Source organism: Calliopsis andreniformis, chromosome 3, assembly GCF_051401765.1.
Source record: "Calliopsis andreniformis isolate RMS-2024a chromosome 3, iyCalAndr_principal, whole genome shotgun sequence".
NCBI classification, from domain to species: domain Eukaryota; kingdom Metazoa; phylum Arthropoda; class Insecta; order Hymenoptera; family Andrenidae; genus Calliopsis; species Calliopsis andreniformis.
In genome coordinates, this window is record NC_135064.1 from 4,961,817 (window position 1) to 4,979,390 (window position 17,574).

The 17,574-nt window shown below is 32.8% G+C and overlaps 1 protein-coding gene across 4 annotated transcripts in view; it reads right to left on the minus strand.

The window, feature by feature from the left end:
* Ih (hyperpolarization activated cyclic nucleotide gated potassium channel Ih) overlaps positions 1 to 17,574 on the minus strand; it is a 283,219-nt gene that overhangs the window by 34,101 nt on the left and 231,544 nt on the right. For all 4 annotated transcript variants that reach the window (XM_076393040.1, XM_076393039.1, XM_076393036.1 and 1 more), the window contains one exon: positions 5,725 to 5,888. In XM_076393040.1, the coding sequence (XP_076249155.1) occupies positions 5,725 to 5,888 (164 nt within the window). The remainder of the gene's footprint in view (positions 1 to 5,724; positions 5,889 to 17,574) is intronic.

A 17,574-nucleotide genomic window follows, 5' to 3' on the forward strand; every position in this document is an offset into this window, starting at 1 on the left:
CGAAGTTGTTTATTTTGCGTTAGATCTTCATGAGTTTAGTAAGAATGAATTTCTTATACTTTTCCGATGAAAATGATATCAAACACGAAGTAATTGGGACTACGTTTATTTGTCAACATAATACATAATTCAAATAATCCATGGGTACATAAGTATAATAATAAAATATTGTAAAGTTTAAGGACTGGATGCATGGTTATACATCATTTTTGCAACTTCCATACACGTTGGAGCGGTTCACTTCTAACGTTTAATGTAACAAGAATTTGTAGAGAGATAAGCATTATTTTTTAAAACAATTTTCTCGTTGGAAACACAAAAAATATTACAGCGATTTCTTCCATTTCTTGGATTCTTAGCATTTGAAAACTTTATAGGTCACACGCATACAAACATCTTCGCTGTAGCGAAAAAATCATTCTCTATTTGATTTACAAATGTATTATTTTGATAACTAAAAGTAGTCCGAATTACGTCGTGTTTGACATCATTTTCGTGGGAAAAATATAAGGAATCCATACATACAATTTTCACGAAGATCTAACGAAAAATATATAACTTCAGTTAGGCAGTAATGACTATTTCACACTTCATTACGGGGTGCCTTTTCATCTTTGCCGCGTGTCGTCGTCAAAATCCTTGTGTGATGTGGGTCGCTCGGATAATGAATTAGCAATTTTTATCCAGAAGAACATTGTTTATTCTTCGTCGTATCGTTACACATATGCCACCATTGGATACCCTGAATTCTCCTCTTGAAAATCATATAAAGTACCAAAGAAATCGCGCTATTATTCAGGGAGCTATAGAATCATTGATTGTCCTTTACTTCATTATTTATAATCCGAATTATATCAAATTTTAGGCCACTTTCATCGGGAAAACGCAAGGAATGGATTGGTGTAACATTTGTCAAGATCCGATGAAAAATGTGCAATTTTATATCGTTTGCTGTTTTCCCCTTATCCCAAGCGGTTTTTGGGAGTCCCGAATGTTGAGCCCCGAAATCCTTAAGAAAACGATTAAGCGAGAAATCAGAGGTGTGAAAAGCGCATACGCACCCCGCTTAGGTCGAACTATCCAGACCTGGACAGTTCAACTTCTATAGGACTTACTTTACTGTTTAGAGCTCACAAGATGGTCCCTTGAAATCCAATCAGATCTGATTGGTTCCAGGAACTGGAACAAAATCCAGGAACTAAACAATACCATGAAAATAGGAATTATTTATTTTATAGAGGCACAATGCAAGCTGTGGTTGTCATTTGAGTTTATGACCTCGCAACAGCATGACGAGCTCAGCTCGTCAAATGAGGCGAGTGGGTTAAGGACTTACAATTAGCCTTTATAGTTTCAGTCTTACAATTTCGATGGCATTACCTTCACGTAATGGTAGCTTTAAAAGCTCAATCTCTCAAGCTTAAAGTATCGAAGACTCTAACTAGTCAAGCTTTATGCAATATTGCATATTACTAATCACAGACTACTTTTCAACTCCGAGGAATGAAAAGCAATACAAACAGGATTTTACGAACTGTTTCCTTCCACCCATAGCGAACTGGGATATCGTCGAAACGTCTGCAGTTGGCAGTCCTGTCCACGGGCACGAAGCATAATAACAACATTGTCCGACACGCACTGTGCACTCACGGCCCCTAGGCGTTTCGTTACTGCTGGCGGATTAATTTGAAACGCGTTCAAGCCGGTTCCAGAAACGTTGAAATTAGGTCACGTGCCGGCGCAGCGCTCAATGAAAACCATCGTGCATCCACTAAACCGTGTACGTGGTCGGGCGTCGATTCGCGATTGTCGCGAATTCTTGATCCAGATTATCGGCCATCGGCCAATATTGCGTTCCGTGCACAGCATACTAACGCTCGGATGTGCCCGATGACCGGGTCGATCGAGGATGAAATATTTGCATGCTAATCAGGCTGGGAAGGGCCACATTCAGCTCGATCGAATTAGTCACGAACAGGACAGTTGTACGAATTTTGCTGTGTACCGTGTACGAAGATATTAAGGCCAACTGACGCACAGTATTGTGGGAAGGTTGCTTTTCTACTACTGTGTTTATTAAAGGGTCACTGCTCTATATCTGACGCTATAAGATTACGTGATGTAGAGCGTCGATTACTTTTGTTTCATTTCACATGTTTTGTATAAGGTAAATGTCTCAGTATCTGGACGCATAAGATGTCAAATATCCCAGTAAGTGAAGCACCTAAAAATGGATGCCCTGATACTTAAATTATGATGTCCCAGTAACAGAGTATAGTATTTTATGATACTACTTTTTGTTTTTAATTTTATTAGAATTTAAGCGCAAAATTGAATGAAATTAGCATTAGTGTTCCGACACCGGGACATTTACTGAATTTCAAAATTTCTAAGCATGTAGTTTCTACGCTTTACATTATCATAATTGAGCCAGTTTAATAGCTAGGGAGTAAAATCGTCAGCGAATAGGGAGTAAAGTACTGTTCAGAACTATCCTTATCCTACATGTAAAGAAATATTACTGACAATGAGTTTATGTTTATGTTTCACTTATGTGTATAATAGGTTGTGGAATTTGTTTTATCATCAGTTACAATGTTGCTAACAAGGAAAGTTTGCCAAATGGGCAATAAGTTTAAAAAAAACAACGCATGGAAGCTATAGTACTCAACCCCCTAATAACTGAAATGAACGTCGTTCGCTCAGAAAATTTGATGTTAGTTAGAAAAATGGCGTCAAAGCAAAGGGTTTAGACAACGCAACAGATTCATTTTTTAAGTCAACCATGTGTTTTTTATTCGTGTCGATTTTGTCATAAATGAGATTGAGGAAAAATGTAACGGGAATTCATAAAAATGATAAAGATCGCGATAAGTTTAAAGGAAGAAAATATTCTATCAATAAGAATGATAGTTAAAAGAAAGGATATCCTCGCCTTCAGTGTCTGACTGCAAGTAGAATGGCCTTATACATAGTCAGACAAAACAAGTTAAACAGGAATTGAATAAACGAAGGAAATTTTATATAGTATAGTGATTAATTTTTTGTGGAAATATGTGAGGGAAGTTTTCTATGTTTGTGGAAGATCTTTTCTCGCGTGCTAGAGATTAGATAATGCTGCTACATTTTGAGAGGCTTTGAACCGCGACTACTCTTTGAGATAGCGTCAGCGCGTCGAAAGAGCTTGGAGAAGCCTGAAAAGAAAGGTGTTCTAATTGTTGACATTAAAGGGGAAGCTGCTGTCGAAATGGCGAGCTACGAAACGAAAAAAAAAAAAAAAATGAACAAAAAAGCGACGTTCGAAGAATTGAAGCTTTCATAATGGTCGATTGCATTTCTGTGAAATTAAATTCTGATGAAAGTGCAACGATCGAATGTCGTTTTATTGAAGCAATTTGAAATAATTACAATTAGTTATATTTTGCAACATGGTCAATAAAAATATTTTGTATTTGTATTTCAAATAAAAAATTCAAATAAAAATTTCCTTCTTCCTTACATTTAATTATGATTGCACTATTTTTTTAATAATTTAAGATATCGGAAATAAAGTATGTACTAGCTATCAGAGCAAATCATTAATTTAGTAGTAGAACCAAATAATAATAAAATGCATTCAAATTTTGTTATATTGTCTTGGTTTTCAGTAATATTATTCAGTATTCTGTTATTTTATTATTTACAACTGCTTTATTTTCTACTCTGTCTTTAATTTAATAAATTAGTAAATAAATTTAAAAAAACTTGAATTATGATTATTTAATTGATCTCTCTTGAATTACTATTATTAAAGCGATATGTTATTCAGTCATTCTAAATTTCAAATAATATTTACTGTTAATACTAAATTAAAATTAATAACTGTTTATAAATCATTCAGAAGATAAAAATTCCTTAATACTCTACTAATACAAATTGGAAGGTAGTTTCTTAATTCTTTGACCCAACTTTCAGTAAACTTTCAACAACTTCACTCTACTTTCCTCCTTCAAACTTCACTGTCAATCATAACAGTGCAATCTCTCACCCCCCCAAAACTCAATGACTTCCACTTAATTTCTCGGAAAGACCATCCAATGCCTCAAATTTTCTTCACCTTCTTCAAACTTTCAACAAGTCTCTTCCACTTTCCCTCAGAAGCTACCTACAATTTCCAAAACCTTCGACAATCTACAGTAAAATCATTTATACAAGCAATATCTCGGCACATTTTTTTAATGACGTCCACGTGTCTTCCCTGAAACGAAGATGCAAATATAGCTAACCGAATCGGCGGTCGCTCCGAGGGAGGCGAAGATTTGGGTTGGCATGATGAGACCAAGTTATAGAACTTGAATAGGGGCGGGGGGTGAAAAAAATGAGAGAAGGAACGAGGTCGCCACATTCTTTCCTCGGTGTCCTTTCCCTTCGGCGAGCACGCGACAATGTAAAGTTTGCATCGTTTTTGATCCCCTTCCAGCGGACACAGGGTTACTGTTACTAGGTCCGACTGATCGCCGATGAAGACGAAGCTTTCATTACGTATCTTTAAGTAGAAACCGTTCGGATGAATGGCTTGTCGATAAACCTTTAAACGGTTAAGTGGATTGAATTTAAATGTGGTCGAAGAATTTTTCTTCGAGTGAAATGGGATTCCTTTTATTGAATATCCTTCTTTCCTGAACGTCTATAAGTTTGAATACTGGTAAATATTACAGGGGGTGCCTCTAGTAACTTGTGACAGAGGTCAGGAGATAGCGATTCCTTGTTAAAAGATAAATCGAAATCGTGGAATGACGTTTCTTTAAATACGATTACTTCGCTTTTGTGGATGCCGAGATTGAAAATGGGTGGGAGCAAGTATAAACTGTTCTGATTGAAATGGGAGTTTTTCGTTAATGGAAAATTCTGAAACTTGGACATATGAGAACTGTGTTCATTTATAGAGTGATTTGATATAATTAATCAGCTTGACGCGTTGTTTAAATACAATTGTTTGATGATGATTGTGCAAATAATGGACTATGCTATTTTTTTTCTTGAAATGATATTCTTCTGAATTGTTTCATTTCATACTACTAGTAGGCTATCAAAAATGTAAATGTATTCTAACTAATCTTGCAAATAACTTAATTTTCTAATTCTAATATTATGCAAGGTTTAAGTTTTTGCGATACTTATAGTATGGAGTTGTTTAAAGACAACGAACGCTATTAAACTTTGAAATAAAATTATTATATCATAAGTTCATGTTGTTTCATTTGCTCACAATATTATACCTTCCTTCTAGACACAATCAAAATATAATTTTTGAAACTTAATATTTGTTTTATTTGGAATAATTAAACTATTGAAATTTAAAAATACATGTTATCTTACTTGAAATAGTCAACCAAAATAAAAATTATGTGAGAATAATGTGTTACGTAAACAAGCTATCTTTTCCAATAATAAGTTATTACTAATGTAGAAATTATAAGAAAATAATTCAAACACATTATTATTTCATTCCTTCCTCTTTAGTAAATTTTAATCATCAATTATTCCCAATAGTCGTCGCTAATAACCACAACATGCAAATGATATGACGTAAAAATGCATTTAAAAACAAAAAAATACTATTCTAAATATTTCTTATTTTTTAACCTAAATTATTTCTACTTAATTCTGATATTAGTTACGAAGTCATTGAAAAGTGATGATCACGTTTAAACACATATTGTCTTGAATTTATTTAACACTCACCTGTCCTAAAGTTGACGACAATGTCTATGAGGAATATCGTGTCGGAAAGGCAGTTGAAGGCTATCCACCTAGTACTTAGGTCGTCATTGAAAAAACTAATGGCGACTGGTAAAATTATCAGATTCGCTACTAGCAGGAGGAGCATGCAGAGGTCCCAGTAGAATCTGAAATCAAGCATGAAGTAGATTGTTAATATGGATTTAATACTTATAAAAAATATTTAAGTTTAATAATTATATTCTTAAGCTAAATATTATATCTATAAAGTATATTTAATATTAAAGATACTATTCTTCATTCAACAATATTGAAAAGGTAAATTCATCAGAAGAAATTAAGGAGTTACTACACTTGTTAAACGATAACAGTTTCTCAGATTTTAACATATCTGTTGAAATAGAATTAAATGTATATTAATGTGAATTCAAAGTGATGGAGTAAATTTTATCGAAACCGAAAGATGATATCAACAAATTTTATTCTATATTTTTGATTTATTTTTTCATGCAGAATTTCTCCCTTTTTGCTTGTATTATCAATTCCAGGACATCTAGTCTATTCAATATGGATACATTTTGTGTAATTAATTGCGACGCTTCTCACAAATCCTTTTTGACTAGCCCGTTTCGTATTTTTATGGATTTCGATTTCTTGCTTTTATTTTGCATGTCGCTTATACACACCCATATGCATGTTGGCATCATTAGTCGTTCATTGTACACCAGTCACACACATGTTCGCGTTTCATTTCCTCATATATATATAAATTCTATTAACAATTTACTTAAGCATTTAAACTTCTAAGGGTATCGTTATCGACAAGTTTTTTCTTGAACCAATATGTTTTATGTGTCCATCGATGATGACTGGTCAGTTATGATCCAGTATCATTTCTTGTCTGAACCTTCCATTGTTGGACGATTAATGAAAACCTCATTTTCCTCCTTTTACGATCTTTTTAGTCAGTCTTCTAGTTTTAGCTTAAAGTGGAGGAATCAGAAAATGAATCCTCGAAACTGTTTAGTCTACTTTCTGAAATAATTAAAATACAGCAGCGAAAACAAAAAGTGTAGGGTATTTCGAGATAGTGTAAATTAATTGAAATGAGCTCTCATATTAGTCCGTAAGTTAAGTGTTTCAATAAAATTCCACATTAGTGAAGATTTTAAATATGTTTTTATTACATGTGTGGTATTCTTAAAACATTTAACAGAGTCATTTCAGTCAACCCACGTCATCCACATAAGCAAAGCTGCGGGGAAAAACTAGTAACATATACAATAACAGAGGGAAAGTATTGCTGTCAGTCAAATTTCGATCTCTTCCCGTCTCCAGTTTTTTTGTATTTCCTGACGTTTTGTAATCTCCTGAGTCCAAAAAAGCCAAAAAAACGGTGACTAAATTCTGTATGTACAAATATGTATGTGTTTGTGTATATGTACGTTGGCATCTATTTTGCTGTATATTTCTGGACTGGGTTATCAGAATTTCACGAAATTTGGTATGACGATTTCTGTATATGGGGTAATGATCCTGTCAGTGTTGCAAAAGATTTGGTCAATGACAGAAGGGGTGCGCATATATCTACGTTAGCATTTGTTTCATGGTATATTTCTGGACTGTGTCATCGGAATATTACAAACAATTTGATTCTATTAAGTTTTTAGTATATCATGAAAGAATATTGTTGACAAAAGACTTTTCTGAAATACCCTCTCCTTAACTCTAAAAATAAAAATATTATGTTCTGCTAATAAGCTACTCATCTGATGTCGAGAGAGTATCGCAATCGGTTTGCCAATTTTTTAGTAACACACTAAAATAGGTATAAGGTTTCTTATTTTATTAAAAACTGGCCCGAAGCTACCGAACAATTCATTACAATGTCTAATTGAACAGAGACAAATTTTTTAAGGTCAAAAATACTGAAGAAGTTACGCTTGCATCATAGTATAGGCACATACAACCCATAATTTTTGTCGATTCGACTAAAGGCCGATTACGTAACGAATAATACTTCTTTTTCTATCTAATGGATAAGAAGACAATTAATATATAAAATTCTATTAAGGCTATAATTGGCATTTAGTTCGTCGCTCGTGTGCGTCTAGGCTAATTCAATTATTCTCTGAATTTTTGCTATAGAGTTTTTCTCTGCTTTTCAAAAGTTTTGTAGAGCTCCACAGTTCTTTCTAGTTCAACAATAACGTCAATTAGTTACTTCTTTTACTTCGCACGGGAAACAAGCCACGTTTCGCTGAATTTTACACTAGAAATTTGTATTCTTGCGTATAATCTACTTATAACGAAAGGCCAAACTTCTTGAAACGAGAAGGATTTGTGGAATTGTCTTTATGAGTTAACTTTACGCAATTACCGGAGGGCCAACGTTTAAGCTGCGTGTGTCCATTTTATTTTTATTCTGTTTATTTAAAAGTTGCGTTCACTGAATCCTCTTTGCCTCGTGCTTAAGTCTATGTTGAAACAGAGAAACGGAACTATTCATTCACTGTAAGCAGGAAATTTGTCGTGAACAGAAAGCCTTATCAAGAGAATGTTAATACCTTTTTATACTTTTCGTATTGTTTAAAATTTAAAAATAAGGTAAGCTTTGTAATTTTTTTGTCACGAGAAAGGACAATGACTAAATTTTAAAAATTTTAGAAGCTTTGCTTCCAAAAAAGTTTGTTTGAATTTGAAAAATTAAGTGTATGTACACATGTACGTATAGTATTGTATATTGCATCCTTGAGTTTTCAATTATATGCACTTTATCACTATTTTCCATGAGTTAAGATGTGTTAACTTGAACTTATCGAATTATTCATATTTTTTATTTATTTCTTCCTCTTTACAATAACAGATTATTTATTTTACAAATAAAATATTATATTTAAGTTAAAATGAATCCTTTATGCACATTAGAAAGTATCATACCATTGAGTTGCATGTTATCTAAAAATACGCATTTGTGGTGCAGAAAATCATTTTTTAATTAACATGGAAAAGGTTAATATTATTATAATAACACGTACTTGAAACGCTTGATTATTTTATATTGATGTTGACTAACAATAACTCCGAGATAAAATGTCTGCACATGTCAATTTACTGTTTTAATACATTCGCGGCACACTGTTTTTAAGTGACATCATTTGCAAGCAATATACATATATTTATAGCTATAACCAAAATTGGTTATAGCTATAACCGAAATTGGTTATAGCTATAAAGTTTAATGAATATATTAAAATAATCTATGTCATAGTTTCTTTCTGAGGTGGCAATTTATTTTTTAGTAGGGTGAATATGGAAAACATAAAATGCACAATATAATGAAACTAATTTAAAACGATAAACAAGATATAATAAAATGTCACAGGGTACATAAAATAAAGTAGTTGTTATTATAATACAGATAACATGTATTTTTAATTGAAATTTAATATCTCGGTATATACTTTATTAAAATAGTGAAAACATAACATAAGGTATCAGTTCTTTCTCTGACCAGAAAAAATCAGGTCCTACTAACAAGACTAAGAATAGGCCACACGACCACTAGGATATATGACCATTTATTATCAAAAACCACCACTATACAAAATAACTGTAACGAACAATTATCAATAAAACACATAATGCAGGAATGCCCTACCGCAAGGGTGGTGCGAGAAACACTAAAACCACCCTCGGATATTAAAATCAGTCTAAACGACAATAAATACCAAAAAAATATAATTAATTTTTTGGAACAAACCGATCTATTAAAAAAATGGTAAACTACCTGCTTCCAAAGGTGAAACGTTCATTACTTTGTAATAATTTAGTTTAACTGTAAATAAATCATGTATGTACACATATTCTGTAATGACCCATATATTATACACTAATGTATAACAAATGTGGTCGCTAATGACTTCTATAAGCTGATGCGATTTTAAATAAAGAATTAAAAAAAAAAGAATAAGGTTTGCTAGAGCAATTAATTCAAAATGTCATTATGAGTTTTATTTTAATTTTTATAATTCGATTCTGTTTTATTATTTGGGTTCACGTTGCGATAATACAGGACAGTGCCGTTTTTGAGTGAGTCAATTTATTGTGAATTGTAGATACATTTTCTTGAAGGACTTATTGTCTCAAATTTTTTGAATTTTTTATAAGTCTTTTTAGTATTTCTTTATATATTAAGAACTTTAATTTACTTCAATAGCGCAGCTCTGTAAAATTTTGTCATTATTAAATTTTATGGTTATTAGTAACGAACGTAATTGCTTTATTAAACTCGTAGCAATATTCGATATGCTCTAAACAATATTTCTTGGCTTGATTAGAAAAAGCTTCGAAGATAATTCATATGATAGGGAACGTGCTTAGTTTAGAACGTGTTGTCTTTTCTTCAGGTAGAAAACGTAGAAGAAAGTGAAAAAATAGAAAAATATGAATAATGGAAGTCTTATCAGAGTAACTCAAGAGTAAGTAAAGCTCTAAATTCAGAGTTAACAGGTTTTGCTTTCATAGACTTTCGTTCACATCACTGAAAAGATAGAAGTGAAATGCCAAGACTCGATTTGTGTTCAGAAACGCAATATACGCTGCAAGTTTGTCATTGGTAAGCTGCTAGCCAATATTAATAAAACACCAGTATTTTGAAATAAATTTCTTTCAAGTGGAACTTTAATTCAATTTATTATATTTTGGAGATTTAACAACAAATTTTTATTTTCTAGCTGAAGTCACTGCTCAATTCTCACCAACTTAACCCTTACTCTGTAAACGTTTTTCGCTAACCTCGTTCTGTAAATAGGGGTGATTTGTATCCTACAGGTTTTTGAGTGGGTAAAAGTTTTTGAAAGAATTTAAAACAGATTCATGTAACATATTCAAACATTCCAAACTGAGATTCGCATAAAAAAATTAACTTTTCACGGGGGGAACCACAGGTTCGACATTCAGTTGTTTAGGAAACATGTCGGGACAAAAATGACCCTTGTCCAAGGGTCAATAACTAATCATCTTCAAATAAGTTCTCTTCGACAATAGAATTATCAAATCTTCATAATTGTTGTGTATGAGGATTGTTATATCCTGACTACTGTTAGCTTAGTGTATTGTCAGAGTTGAAGAGTCTTCTAAGTGACCATAAATTTAGCCAAGAGTGTGGGGTTGTTGGACAATTGCACAATTGTTCTGTGACAATGTTCCGAAATCTGTTAGTTTACACCACCAATATTCCATAGTATTCCACCAATAGAAGGTTTTTTTTAGCCTACCCCCCTACAAAAGTCTTAGGCCAATTACTTTCAACCATAGTGCAGCGTTGCTAAAGTTTTATGCAACAACAGTCAAATGTCTTTCGAATTCTATCGAGAAAACATTATCCAAACGTCTTCTTATATTTTATACTTATAATAAAGTTTTCTTTAAAAACTACCTAGCTGAACAAAATTAATTTGTCGTACAACCGCATACATATCATACGCAACAATAATAAATCACTACAGACAATTTACTTCCTCAAACAAGTAAATTTGACTTCCTCAAGCAAGCATTACCTATTCCTCGAATGGCTAGAGTAGCGAAAGAAGTGCCATCTTAAAATAAGCTGGCTAGAAACGAAACTCTTGCTCACGATTTCACGATTCAAAGAACAAGTAGCATCCTCGGCTAAGACTGCCGCTTAATATCTAGAAACTCGTAAAAAGAAGCCGCCTTTCGTCACATTTATTCAAACGGACGAGAGCGATATTTCACGGAGACAGGTCGGGAGTAGGGTTCGCGAGCAAGAATAAACAGCTACTCGAGATTTTGCCGTTGAAGGTGTTGCGGCAAGTGGAACCACGAAAGCTCCACCGTTCATCGGTGCGTGCTGCCGGAGAAGCTCTCTCGCACAGCTTTCGAGCACTTTCATCTGTACAAGCTGCGGGCCGAACCTCGGATCTAGAGTAGCTTCATGCGAGCTACAAGCACATTTATTGCCTCGATGTAGCTACGTTATTACTCGGCGAAGTGGGCCAATGTTACCCGCTCGGCCTGGAATCGAACTGATTAAAGCAGAGCTTTCAGAAATTGCCTTCCACTTCTTCGTCTCTTGATATCGCCTTTTTTCACTTCGTGGAACTTTCTTAGCTTGACACGGGACACTCCACGTGGAACATCACGCTTTCGAGCGTGAATTCCGAAGGAGGCTCAGATCATTCACATTTATTGCATATATTTCTGTTGACTGCGCATATAATGCGTGGATTTCGATATTTAGCAAAGAAACAGTATTTACGAACATAGTAACTAATTTGTTATTGAAATTCAACGCAATATTTTATGTTTACGTGAAATATTTCAAAAGTGATATAACTGGAAAAACACAATTTTTGAATTATGATTATCAAGGAGGTTGGTATATCGGGTGGAGGAGAACAGTTTCTTTGTGTTACTGCATTCCTAATTCCGACAGTTTAAGAATTTCAGTGAAAGGGTTTATATAGAACTAAAGTTTCGACAGACCCAAATTTCACTTTGCCATTGGTAAGGTGGGATTCACTAAAAACAGTGTTACGCCCTGGCTGATCCTGGATCATTTCTATAGCAAACCACTCGATGCCATGTAAAGTACTATCTAATTATTCAGGTTTTACCGTAAAATCGAATCATGACAAATTTTTCGCCTCTTAAATAATCATTCAGGTCGGTAGCACGCGTGTAACACTACACTATAAAATTAAAATTTGAAATACATACATCTTCTTTGTTGTAAACTCTAATTAAAAACACACTTAAATTTTTAATTCAAGTTTACTATTGGAGAGGAAATATTACATCTTTGTATAAATTTTCCCGTGGCTTATATTAAATATCCTTTAACGTTGATTATGTCTGTCATACCCAACGAATGTGCATCCAATAGAAAGTTCTATTATGATTGATATTGTCTACATCTCAAATTCGTCGTCTCAGCGAGAAAGAAAAGGCTAAGAGTATAGCAGGTAGCCAAGAAAGTTTTTGATCTACGACTTCCTTGCTTGGTGAATTATCCGTAGCAAATGAAGATGAATAGCAATGTCGCGGAAAGAAGTACCCGGAATCATGAGACTGCTTATCCTTTCAACAGGATACTGTGCAATGGTAGACGAACTTTGCTAACATATTTCACTCACTTTGATGATGGAGGATTGTTGTTTTTCTAGAAGCACACTAACAGCCAAATAATAAAATGTGAAACTGAATAAAATGTCAAGTCTACCTTTTATGTGGAAATGGTTTCATGTTCTGACAAAGGAATGTCACTTGGTAAATAAAAATTGTGTTAACCTAATTTTGTTTAATTATCTAATTAAATGTATCGTGTTAATTTGCAAATCATTCTATGCATACTATTACAAATGTATTTTTCTATTCTTCAGAATAAAAGGACATGGTACGTTCAGGTCTGATTAAAATAAAATACCAGAGGTTGCAAATAGATATTAATTTGTTTATAAAAACAATGGCATTGTTTACCCAACGAATTCAGCATGTTTTTTCCTCGTTGGTGATAGCAACGTAAAGAATTATTTTTTACATACAAATTATTATCTAAAATTATCTTTTAAAATTGTTTTCTTTAAAATTATTATTTTCATTCAAATGACCTTTTGCATTAACACTTTAATGGCCACTCACACAACATGTGTGTGATAGCGTTTGACTGCGTAGACGTGCGGCCATTAAAGTGTTAATAAACAATAATATCTTTTTTACCAGGATTTCATGAAGCTAATTGTCACTCAGAACGTAATTTATAAATTTCTTATCGATACAAATTTATTGAATATATTTGTTAACGTTCGTTTCTTTTTAAAATTTGCTACTGGAATTTAAATTTGTTTGAGGAAAGTGAGATATTATGATATCATAATAATTGCTCAATTGCTGCCTTAATAAAGTTTACGATAAAGGTTTTGCGTAAACAATAAGCCAATATAATATGCAATTTTGGCTATCACTCTATAAAATTTATACCTCATATAAAACTTATATTCTTTATTTATTATGCAATTTGGTACGAAAGCGTTATATAATTTTATTAAAAGCGAAACTTACAGTTTCGAGCTAGAAATGTGAGGTCATATCCATGTGAAACAAGATTGAAATTATTACAACTTACAATTAGATTTGAGTAAAGTGCTCGATACTTTCCATCGTTGTTTTCTTCCATTTTCATTTAAAAAACTAGACTCTACCCTTAAATATCTTTCTCCATTATCTCTTTCATTTTCTAGCAGAATAATAGCAGAATATCCGTTATGAAAATTCTCTTTTGCAACATAAATTCTTCAATAATCTTCACTCAAAGCAGCAAGGTAATATAAAGTGACTTTAGGCTAGTTTCAGTTTTAATAATTTAATTAATTTAATATTTCGAATAAATTCTGTTAACTTATTAATTTCAAATACGAATCTCGTTGCTATTGCACTGAAGGTTTGAAGAAATGTTTCAGTGTGTATTGCTATTAAGTTTATTCAGCATAGTATATCATTTCGAGGTGAAGTTAATTATGTTGAGCAATTATGAAATTCTAAATAGAAAAAAAGCCCAAATTGAAAGACGTTCAAAAGTGAAAAATATCATACTTCGAATTTATCACATGTGTAGCATTCTTCGTAAAAAGCGTTCGTTAATTTTTCTGTGTCGCTAATGGAGAAACTGGGAAAGTAACTAAGTGCATAATAATGCAGTCGCCGTGTATGCACTGTTGATGAAGGTAATTATTTGTACACTATATAGGATCGATCGATGATTCTGCACCTTCATGTATATTTGAGAAAGTGCAATTCGGGCCAGAGTCTCGCGCCATTCCACGATTTCTACATTATGTATTCTCAATCAGCAAGGTACAGCGTGCATTTACATTCTGCAACAATGGCGATACGAAGAGAACTTTGGCTCGAGAAACGTGTGACTCCCGTGAAAAGTAAATGCACTTAGACTGCTAAAAAATTCATGAAAGAAAAAATCTGTAATGGAATTGAATTCTTATATTGAATAATGTTCAATCAATTGGAACTTAGGTTATTCTAAAATGATTCAATTTCCGTTTTTCCACTTCGGTCACAATTAAATTATAGCTTTGAATCTTTCATAAATGAAATTAAATATTTTCAATTTTAGAGTAAGATTATTTTAATGTTGATATTACTAAGCTTGTAGATACTCACAATATTTTTACAAATGAACCTTCAAATAAAGGTTTATTAAATTATTTTACGTATCGCACATGTATTATAAAAGTGATACAATTTAAAAAAGTGTATTTTTGAAGAGAAGCAAAACACTATTTACGAGTTTAGGAGAAAATTATTTATTAAATACGTAATATTGTCATAAAGAGTAGTTTTGCTTAATGGAAGTCATCTTACTTGACTAATTAGTCTAAAAAACAGTTACGTGTTACTTGCATTAAGTGATTTTCTTGTTATTATTTAAATAATTTGTAATTTACATTTGAAGAGTACATGTGCGATATTATACATAGATGTTTAATATGAAGTAGTTGTCACAGCATAGTGGTTTGAAAATGAATATCCTGTGGCCAAAACTCATAAATATTTCTGTGTCAGTTATATTGAAAATTTTATTTTTAGCGGTAAAGTTCGATTTCTTATAGTAAACCATAGACAAGAAAGCCTAGTTTTATTTTTTACAAATTTCTTCAATAACTGTTGTTTCTATTTAATCTGAAAAATACGATGTTTCTAAAATTCCTAAATGACTTCAAATATGCTAAGGCCTTTTTGTGTTTTCCTTTTTATAACTCTTTCTTTCCCACTTTGAAAGCTACGACCAGGTTAAACGAATGCATACAAAATTAGTGTCTATATTCGTATAATTATTTATGAATGGAAACTCGAAATAAACAATCAAGCAAATCTTGTTAGATGCCTAAACGTTCAGCACTATAAATTACTTTACAATTATGTCCAGATTTGAAAAACACTTATTGAAAGAATATTTTTAATAGTTTCAAGAAAAAACAACTAAAATTTATACATACACATACTCTTCGTAACAACTATCTGGATCATCATAAAAATAAAAAATATTTATCTTATACACTCATTTTTTAGAAGGCTTGCTCATTTTGAACTTTCAATTTCTATAAATTTTATGTCAGCCTCTCTATCGCGTCAATCGCTCTCACTGTAATTCTCAAGAAAATTAAAATGAAAATAAATGAAAGTATAAGAAGTTAAATATACTACAAAAATTAAATAAAATGTATCCTGTCTCCGTTGGTGTATAAATATATTTTTGTATGCATTTGGTCTTCACTTAATGAAAGCCTTAATTAAATAATGAAAAGATTTAATTACCCAAAACCTGACATGGGGAAATTGCTGGATTTGCAAAATGGCAATTTACCTCAGCATTAAATCGCGAAAAGTGATTAATGAAAATTGTCAGTTTTATGAAGAACTATAATACATATAAACATTATGTTATTTAAGGATGAAGAATTTAAAAACTTGTACCTTCGAGTCCAATACTCAAATTTATTGAATAGCTACTAAAAGCTAAAGGAGCAGATTGTTCAAAGCTGTAAGCTAATCGTTGTGACAGTGATTGGTATGCACAGAATCCTTTTAGAGTCTAATTTACCGTTTCTTCGGATCCCATTGCGCGATAGGAGCCGAGAAATTGACTAACGAAAACGTCCACCATGTGTTCATCTGCCTGAAACGCGATCCCTTCCTAAAGATCCGCTTCCCCGTATTTCGAGCTTTTCCATGACCGTATTCAGTTTCACTGCACAGCTCAGCGTTTAAATTCCCAACGAAGAGGGCCGCGCGGGATTAATCAACGTCTTTGAAATTAACACGAATAGGTTGCTCAATATTTCACGACGCTCCAGTATTCTCTTCCTCGTATAGAGATAACCGCTTAGTGGAATTGATTTTGCTTGTATCGATGGAAAACAAAATTGCGCGAATTTTGATTCGGCTAAAAATAGAACGCTAGCATTAAACCCTTGACATACAAAAATGTTTGGAATACGTTGCGTTTTTATTACATCATCGTAAACATTGACGTATTTCAGACGATACTGTTATGTTGGGTCATGTTAATCCTTTAACTCTTAGTGTTGCATTAATGCAATATCAGCTCACTCTAACCTTTTGCAGTCCAATATTTTCCCTCAATTTGAATAGTCTGGACCCAATTATTTTGTTTCAGTTTTTCCAATTCACTCTCGCTCTAGTAACTTCAAGTGACTTTTCATGACTTCATACACTGTGTTGTAGGTATACAAAACGTATCAGTAGGTATATCGTGTCATACTCGACGTTGAACCGCGAAAGGTTGAATGTAACCCAAGCTCTGTTGCTGGTTAATATCCAACTGTTGGAGGTTCAGCTATGTTTAGGAAACTAACTTTTAGAATGAACTGATGTACAAGACGAAAACCAGATGTCTGGTTTGATAGACTACCAATTTTAGTTTCCTCTTAGGAACTAAACTACTTAGGAGGTAAGGGCCGAAAGCGAATTCTTTGCTTAGGAACGTTAGATACTGTCTATCTTCTAGAATAGATCGTGATTTTCTTACCAAGTTTATACGTACATATGTATTATAATAAGTAACTACAGGAGTATAAAATTGACATATAAGTTTAAAATAATCCTTTGAGAATCCAACATAAGATCAATCAAGATCATGCAGAATTGTGTTATAGGTATTTTGTATTTGTTTTGAGAGCTGCTATCAGATACTAAATAAAGAAACGTAGGATACTATTAAAAGAACAGGAATGACTTTCATGTCCCCTAGGTGACTCCACCTATAAAAAGATCGATGTGACTATATTATGA